The 9722-nt window shown below is 31.4% G+C and overlaps 1 protein-coding gene across 1 annotated transcript; it reads left to right on the top strand.

The window, feature by feature from the left end:
• Nucleotides 1-3199: 3199 nt before the first annotated feature.
• On the top strand, nucleotides 3200-5162 carry LOC111614082 (zinc transporter ZIP3-like). Its single transcript, XM_023355461.1, has one exon. It carries the CDS (start codon nucleotides 3565-3567, stop codon nucleotides 4612-4614), a length of 1050 nt encoding a protein of 349 aa, XP_023211229.1. The 5' UTR covers nucleotides 3200-3564; the 3' UTR covers nucleotides 4615-5162.
• The last annotated feature ends 4560 nt before the right edge of the window (nucleotides 5163-9722 follow it).

Raw genomic sequence — 9722 nt, 5'->3', positions numbered from 1 at the left:
CTAGTAGATTTTTGTATTGATCCATTATCTGAAATCTGATACTTCTTTGTGATCCAATCAATTTAATTACTACAACTAGTACCTTATAAGTATTTGTTTCTTTTAAACCTTAACAACATTTAAACTGTACATAGTAAATTTAAATCTACTGAAGTAATACCATATTTTACAGTATATAAGATGTGGTTTTTGTCCAAAAGTACCCGAAAAATTGCCATGTATTATGTGTGAAGTAACAATCTCCCATAGGTTAGTTAATGAATTTTCTTATATTTAGGAAAATGGCCTTCAGTGGTTACAAGTAACTTTTACCTAGTCCAACTCTAAACAATAACACTTTTATTCAAAACATTATTATTATTATTATTTATTATTGCAATGGCTTAACAGCTTTTGCATGCTTTCATATAGAATCTTTTAATTGTAAATGACTTTTTTAAACTACTAATTTTTCCTGATAAATAAAAGTGCATTCTAATTTTACTTTATAAACAGAATACAGTAAAAAATTTGGAGCTAAGTATCAAAAGTACAGGATAGTTTAAATTATATACAGTACTATTTTCCTTAAATATTTTAAGTTGCAATGGGAGTGTATCTTATATGGCATAAAATATGGTGGTTATCGTGAGTAGATTAATTTTTCTTAATAATTTTCTTTAGAAGCAAAATTCAACACCTTTTATATTTTTAAAGCATTGGCTTTGCATAAAATCTGAATGCACGTTTTTAATTTTCTGAGTTTTATGTTTACAGTTAATAAAACAAAAATCAAAGTAGATTCATATGTAAGTTTGTCTTTATTCATTGAAAGTATTCAAAGAAAATTCAATGCTTCTTGATAATAGTTCAATTAATAGATGACAAAAATCAGATGGGATCATCAAGTTATTTTCTAAGATTTTGGAAACTTGTGTTCTTTAATGTAAAGTGACCAGATGTGATAGTGTAGAAATAGTGTAGAATGCCAGACACTCAAAAAAAAAAAAGCTTTACAAAATGAATTACAAAAAAATAGTCTCTTTTATCATAACAATAAATGGCTATACCAATAATAATCACAAGTTATATTAGATAAAGTCAGATGGAGCAATAAGGTGAGAAATGAAGTCCTTAGAATGGGTTAGAAAAGCATATTAGAGACAAGAGGCAAAAAGCTAGTTGGATGGGACATGTGATCCGAGAGAAAGGTTACGGAAGGAATGGTTGCAGGCAGAAAGAAACGAGGAAGACTTAAAATGGTAGATGAATTTAAAGAGGGTAATTATAAGGAACTAAAGACAGGAGCATAGGATAGAGTAGTGTGGAAAAGAGGTGGTTCTTACTGGGCCTGTTTTAACTATCAGAAAACTAAAAAAGAAGATTGATTTAGATCATACACTTTACAGCGGATCTTTGCTCTAGGTTCAGCTATCCAGAATCTCTTCAATGAACAGAGGATGGTTGAGCTTATAATCAAATCAGTTTACATTGATTTTTATAATAAAACAAGCAGATATGCCTGGTGTTGCCTGCACGAAAAAAATAAGGACAAACATTACCATTAAACTATATATATTACCAGCATTTATTTATTCTGACATTGTCACAATGCCGGGCTGCAATTTTAATCATATTTTTAATTTATTTAATTTAAAATGTATGCTATCCACCTCCAATTATTAGTAGTAGCTTGCCCCCGTACATCATACTTTTCCTTTAACAATAGAGTCGTGCCAGTCATCTAACACTTTTCAAGGAAAATTTTTGAATTGAAATAACGTGACTTTCGGAAGTTCGTGTATAGTTAATCTGGACCTCCTGCCCCTAAGGTTTCCATATGTGGTCTCGGTTTTCATCTCTGTAACTCCATGGGATTAAGGAAGGACAGACAGACACAGTGGAAATTTATAGCTCTATTATTTTTTCAAATTGCAGCCACATATTATTTGTTCTCTCAAGCTAAATGTAACAATGATAGATGGAAAAATTAACAGTTGGTTGGCAGATACAGTCACATTTGTGGAGCATTACCTAAAACAATGAACGACATAGATGTATCGCAACGGCCTGTAAACGAAAAAAGTTTGGATTTTGGTACATCCGGCCTCCGTGTCTGGATAAAGGTCTTGGAATGCATTTTGCATGTTGTCTATAGGCTTGACGTCAGAAAATGGCAAATTAGATAAACTGACAGAGAGAGTAGAAGCAAAGAAAAAGGAAATTCGGGATAAATTCCGTAGAGAGATGGGACTTTTAATTGCCGTGCCTAAACCTGGTTTTGGGACAGGTAATGATGGAAATGCTGCCGTAACACCAGAAATTATCGGAGTCGACGAAAATTTAATTTTAAGATTAAATATTATTTTGATAGCCACGGATGAAATGAATACAAACTTATTTGAAAATTACTGAAAAGTAACTGCAAAATTATATATATAAAAATACGCTCGGTATTACATGCCCCAAAGTCTCTATATGATTTTGGTACTGTACTGTACAAGGGGAATGGCTAATTAGTAAAGCAATATTGTCCATAGGCCAAATGACCGAAGATGCCCAAAGAAGCGCGAAATATTTGAAAGCGTTTAATTTCAGGAAATTTAGTAAAGAAGAAACAATGGAAGATGTGATGCACATGCTTTTCATTTGAAATGAGAAAATAATTTCGCTCGACCAGAGCACAATTGATAATAGGCCATTTACTGTCTTTGCAAATATTGGCTTTCCTGTCGAGCATCATTGCGAATCATCATATGGTATGGAAAATATGTCAGAAATGCACGCATATATTTACGCACGATATTAAAATCACAGAATTAATTTTTAAATTTTAATATTTAAGGTTCAATTTTTTATTTGTAATTATTATTAAGCTAGAGTGAGAAATACATTTCTTATCAAAAGATTTGCATATAAAGTACTGTATTAATTCGTAGCTCAAAATGATAGATTTAAATCACAAATAACACACCGTCTTTACTATTATAACAACTGTAATTAAATGTAAGGAAAAAAACGCAAATATTTTTAAAAACGTCCTTGATTTTCCACTAAAATCTTTATTGTATGCGATGACAATATGTAAATAAAAATGAAAGAATGCTCTCTCCTAATTAGCCATTGATAATCAATTGAATCGAACTTAATCGATTTATTGATTTTAAAGGTCCTAAAATGTAAGGTTTTAGCAAATTTGCGTTATTAACAATTAAATCTTATCATTTTATTGTTTATTATTCGCATTTGCTTGTAACAAAACTTTAATTTCTATTTAAATACAAATAGGCGCTTATTTTTTTCATAATTCCCGCCCTTATTAATATCTGATTACGTCTCGTATTGTTTCGAGATGAATTATTACGTAGGAAGTTAAACAAACGTATAACCAGACAATAAAAGACTTATATAAATGGTTTATTATTTATCATTTATTGGGAAACAATTGCGTGTTTTATAATCAGACATTAGAGGAAAATCGATATTTTGTTAGGCGAAATTCAGGCTAATGTACGGTGGCCGTCGCTGTCGTCCGATCGAAGACGAAGATTCAAACGGGACGATGAGAAACCAGTGAGATGCGACATGTTGCTGAGAAGTTGGCGTATAATATTTGTTTTATCTCTCTACATCCTTACTCTAATATGTTATCTGGGTCCGGTATTCGTTTCCAACTGGTGGATGTCGGGCCAGGTGATGAAGCTGGATCCTAATCATATGACTAGACGTATCATCAGCCTTTGTAATTGTGTAGCTGCAGGTATCTTCCTTGCCATGTGCTTCCTCGGTCTTATTCCTAATGTCCGAGATGATTTCCGCGAAATATTGCACGAATTTCATTGGAATTGGCATGTTTCGGTCGGAGAATGTGTAGTGGTGTTGGGTTTCTTTTTCACTCTCACTCTAGAACAGTTACTAGTCTGCTGGAAAGAGAGGAAACTGTCAAATAACGAAGATGAGAAAGATGAGGTGCAAACACTTCTAGACGAAAAGGAAATGGATAATTACGGTGATACGGAATTATCTACGATCAGTGCTATCGAATATTCCGATAAACCCTGTAATGGAGACATGCATTTGGAACTGGTTCCCGAAGAAATAAAAAATTATGGAACGCAGGCGGAGGTTGTGGTCACTCCGGGCGGTCACTCGCATCTGCCCGTTTTGCTGGAAGAGAATAGTGGCATGAGATTCTTCCTTTTATTGCTGGCAATCAGTATGCATTCCATATTTGAAGGAATAGCGTTAGGCTTACAAAATAATATTTCTCGGGCGTTACATCTTTTTGTGGCCGTGCTGATACACGAGTGCTTGGTGGCGGTGGCATTAGGTGTAAATTCTGCCTCCGTGCAGTTGTCGATGAGAAAAAATGTCAAGTTTGCCATTGCTTTTGCCGCCACCATCCCCCTGGGTGTGTTGTTGGGAGTGTCTATAGGTCACGCCCCGGGTCTGATGGGTCGAGCCGTGTCTGCATTTTTTCAAGGTTTTGCGGCCGGAATCTTTTTACACGTAATCTTTCAAGATTTTCTCCCGGTAGAACTTTCGAATAAGAAAGATAGAATGCTCAAAGTCCTGTTTTTCTTCCTTGGTTTTGCAATTTTGACTGGCGTAATAGTATTGATAAATGATCGTTGAATATTTAATTAAAATTAATGCATGTTATATTGTGAATGTAATTGAGAAATATTTATTTTAACGAAATAACATTTCATTGTGATTTAATTTGTTAACATATTTATTGTTGAGTGGATTTTATTAAAATTTAGATCTTGTGGTAGTTGAAGTTTTGAATGTTAGTTTTAAAATTATTAATAATTAGAGAATACATTTAGTAAAGATCTATACAATAATAGATCATTTTAAAATATTTTATCCCATTACTATTGCTGTCAATATTTGTAACTTAGCTGTGTTTGTTTTAACTGTAGTCATGTATGCAATAAGTATACATATCAGTGTTTGTAAATGCTGTAGCTATAGCAAAGTAATTTTTTTTAGAGTACAAAACATTCAGTATTATAAATATGTCATTCCAAAAACTAAGTTTACATTAATGGCCAGTAATGTATTTTATGAAATTTTATGTATTGTAAATGTGTATATAGATACTGGCATTCCTTGTACAGTATGTAAAAAATTTGTTAAGTTTTGAAATATTTACACTTTGTTTCATATTAAAGATTTTTTCCTAGTTATGAAAAGTTGTGTTTATTTAATGCTTTCACATCATTGTTTGTATATAATTAATTTTAATTAAATTATTTTCTGTTCAAATATAAAATAGCTGGCAATACATTATTTACATATGAAAAAAAGACAATAAAATAAAGGTACATAAAATGAATATGTACCATAATTACATCATTTCCTTGATTTTCATTTATAGATTACTTGAAGTGACCTTAAATTGTATTTAGTTGTAATTTGTGTTAATAGCCATTGAATATTTAATTATATATTATACAATATCCAGGAACAATTCTTGGGTTAGGTGATTTTCAATTTAATTGAAAATCACCCAACCAAGATTTGTTCTAACAAACAATTATAATTATTACAGACAACTTTCTTGCCATAACGCCTCCTTCCTTTATTAAGCCAACCCAAAAGCTGAGGTCCACAATTGTTTAGAAAGTTGTGTTAGCTTGCTAATAATTTAAAATAGTAATTATTATTGTAAAATTTAGCAATAAAGCATCTCAATATGATCACTTCCATTGTCATCTTGCACCTAGTAGCAGTGTACTTGACGTAGGTATAGCTTAAATTTGCATAAAAATGACAAAATACTATTGAGAGAGTTTTGCAGAAAATATCATTGCTATATTAGTGGTTAATAATGTTTTAATTTGTTCTTTACTACTGCTGATAAAAGCAATTTTTTGTATCATTTCCATGCCAGAAGTATACAGTTAATTAAAGAATGAACTATAGTTATTCTCATTTTGAATTATATTATTAAATCCTCAAAAAAAATCCATATATGCATGTCATACATTTATAAATAAACTTTATAACTAATATTGGTGTTGTAAGAATTTACATACCATTTACTGATTTTTTTTAAATATAAAAAGTGTTTCAGCTATGTTTTTAATTTTCTGATAAAGTGTTTCTTACTGCTTTATATATTAAGCAGTAAGTAGTGAGTACACTCATGTTCAAAAAGTAAGCACAACCATTAATTGACCTATATCAGGAACTAATGATAACAACAACGTGAAACTTAACATACAATAAACTTAATATTGTATTCTTTATGCAACAAAACAATTTAAATTACATCAATTCAAAAATAAGAAAAATTACTAAGCATTGTTGTAAATCTTTTTACACAGGAAATTATTAATATGCGTGTGGTTGACTCCTAAACGCACACATATAGTGATTGCTGGTTATAATGTTTATGAGCTCTGTTCTGAAATGTTCTTGGAGGAAGCTGATGGGATGCAACTCATCTCCTAGAGCATCCCACAAGTTCTACAGGAGTTAGGTCCCGAGATCTTGCTTGCCATCCTATGTGATGAATATCTTCATTGTCAATAAATGACAGTGACTTGCTTAGCCTTACATTCATGGTCATTATCATTCATTAAAGTGAAATCTGCATCCACAGCACCTTGGAAAAGTCTCACTTGAAATTCCAAAATTTTGTATGTACCTTATTGCAGTAATGACATTCCTTACAACAAATATGGAGCTCAGTTTGGCCAAACTGAGCTTCACATTTTTGTAGTAATTGGACTGGTTTATAGTATCATGACTCATTATGCTTAATACCACCACAGGCCATGATAATTCAGTCAACAATTCTAAATCAGTGAGAATTGTTCTGTAGACTGACTGTACCTGAACTTTTCAATGAACAGAACATTGTCCCATTCATTCAAAGTCCAATGTCAATGTTCTTGACACCATCTTAAACACATGCACAATGGTCAATGGAACACAACACACTGGGCTTCTGGCATTTGCCCGAAGCTTTCTGTATACAATTTGTTGTAAAACTCTTAATACCAGAGGCTGTAGACAGAACTGCAAAAAACTGCCTACCAGACATTCCTCTGTTACAATGTGCTGTAAACATTAAATAGGGATCCTGATTAGTAGTAATTCTTGGACATTCTGTTACTGGTTGATATCCAACATCCTGTTTATTGAAATCTGGCCAAAAGCCTGGATATAAGAATCTTATACATTCTGAATGTGGACACATCTGTCTGAGACTAGCCTACTTCTAGCCTTCCAATAATTATTCCTTTCATCTATGTGGTGTCTTTGTGACAATATCACTGTCAATATCATACAGTAAAACAGCAAGAAACTGTTCTTGATGGTTAAACTGAAACAAAAACAATGCCATGCTATAAGGAACCTGCATATTTTGCATAAACTTATGTTTTTCTAATGAAACATTTGACTGCAACCCAAGCACTATTATCTGGGAACATTAACATAAATTTTCTGCTGTTTATTTGTTCTATCAAGAATTGGATGATTATGCTTATTTTTTAGGACATGAGTGTATCAATTCTCAAGTTATTTTTCTTTAACTATTCATAAGTATTATTTTAAATATGGTATTTTTATATAGTAATGGATAATGGTAATTCAGAAGACAAAGCAGTAATACTTTCAGAAGGAAAAAGTAGAAAAATGAAAAGAAATCCCATCAAGTGGAAGAAACTGAAGAAAAATTCTGATGAATGTGAAAGGTTTCAAACCACCCCAAAGATTTCTTGTAACCATAAAAAAAAATCTACTGGTACTAGTTTTTGTGGAGTATATAATCTAATGATGACATAATCCACTTTCATAATAATCTGTGCAGAGATGTACCACAATTCTTTCCTTTATTTCAAGTCAGCCATTAGAAAGATCTAGAAAAGCTGATGACACTAATGGAGTTAAACATACTGTGACTAAATAATACAGGATAAGTATATTTGAACACATTTGTATCATTTTGCCATAGGGAATTTTTTTAAATAATGGTTTAGAAAATTCCTAGTAACACATTTAGATTGTTTTCAGATCCAAAATTCACTTGGATACAATATAAGGATCTGCTCTGCTGCATTTCACAGTATTTGCGGCATTTCTAAGAAAGTAAGAAATCTTATCCAATATCATAGATTATACAATTCCTTATGCCCTGAAAGAAGGAATGGGACAAGATTAAACCAGCATAAATAATAAAGCAGAAAGCAAAAACAAAAGAGTGATATGAACTAAGATTATAACTTCAAATAATGTTTTAAAACATTGTAAAACATTGAAATTTTTCCCTTCTTATTTTGTACAAAGATCCAGTCATGCTTGGAAGGAAGTTATTACTAGCAATACTAAGTATACACGAAATGTGGAAACTTATTCAAGATGGGTATGAAATTGATTGCTATAAAGCTACACCAACTGCTGTATAATATCTGGCTTTTTAAATTGATTGCTGTTCATACTGGTTATATTATTGGATACTTAGAGTTTGATCTTTCATTTGGTTCACCATGTAAGGATACTTGCTCATTTTTTTAAGCCAAAAAATAAAAATTTTAACTAAAAAATGATACAGAACTATCTGAATAAAGTTTATTGTGTTAAAAAACACAGTAAACAGCTGAAAAATAAAAAAATTTTAATGTTAACTTGATTTTGTGTTAAACAGTTGTGTTATATGAAAAAGTTTGTTGCATTAGCACATGTTTCATTTGCTTATTTCAGCAACATTAGCATTAGCTTAGGACAAAGTAAGAGAAAATTGCATGAAAACATTATCATATTCCATTTTAAAAAATCTTAATTGTCACAGCATACACAGCAAAAAAACAGTTATGAAGTAAGTTAAGAATCTAAAATATTATTAAAGCAAATTGAAATTAGTTTTAAATATTCTGAGATTAGAGATGAACAGACCATAAAAGTAAAGTTCATAGCTCTATCTGCTGGTTTTAGAAGCTATCTCCATGGCTCTACAAGCTGGTTTTAGAGCCATAAAGATGTATTTCCAAACTTTTATCCCTTCATTTCTCATGTTCTATATCAGAGGTCGCCAAACTTTTTTCACAGCAGGCCAGATAACCAAGAGAACGACGAGCGCGGGCCGCATAACCATTTTGTTCAATATAGTATACTGAATACACAAAAAATAAAGACAACCAACATATTTCTTAACCAATACACAAACACAATCACTGTAACAAGCTCATAATTGCTTTTCATACAAACTTCATTGCAGAAGATACTTATACAAAAAGCACTCCGATACCTAAAGTCGCCAAATTTTTTATTTCGCTGATTTTCCTAAAAATTATTATTGTCAGATGTAAAAATCAGATTGGACTTCTGCATTTATACTTACAATTATTCTAATTTTTTAAGCATAGTAAGTTTATCTGCAAACTACGATATTTCCATATAAATAATTACATTTTACCTCATTTGTGGTACAGTGTGAAGCGGGCCATAGTTTGGTGACCGTTCTATATGATGTAAATTTTCTAAATTCATTAAGGATACTTTAGGTGTCCTTAGGGACTCCAAAAGTATCTATAATGAATTTAGTTTTCATTTTGTATCCATAGTGAAATATCCAAAAAACTGAGATTGCAACTCTAACCATGTTAGCTGGGAAGAATATTACCTTTTTGTAAAGTTTTTACTTCCTTCTTTATGTCCATATGGAAATAAATTCTTTGATAGTTATTATTTTAAAAACTAATATTGATTATTAACACTATAAAATT

The sequence above is a fragment of the Centruroides sculpturatus genome, unplaced genomic scaffold (assembly GCF_000671375.1).
Source record: "Centruroides sculpturatus isolate CEXI.00-Female unplaced genomic scaffold, Cexi_2.0 scaffold1953, whole genome shotgun sequence".
Classification (NCBI taxonomy): Eukaryota; Metazoa; Arthropoda; class Arachnida; order Scorpiones; family Buthidae; genus Centruroides; species Centruroides sculpturatus.
The sequence above is the reverse complement of the archived record's forward strand: the minus strand, read 5'-3'. Positions and strand labels throughout refer to the sequence as shown.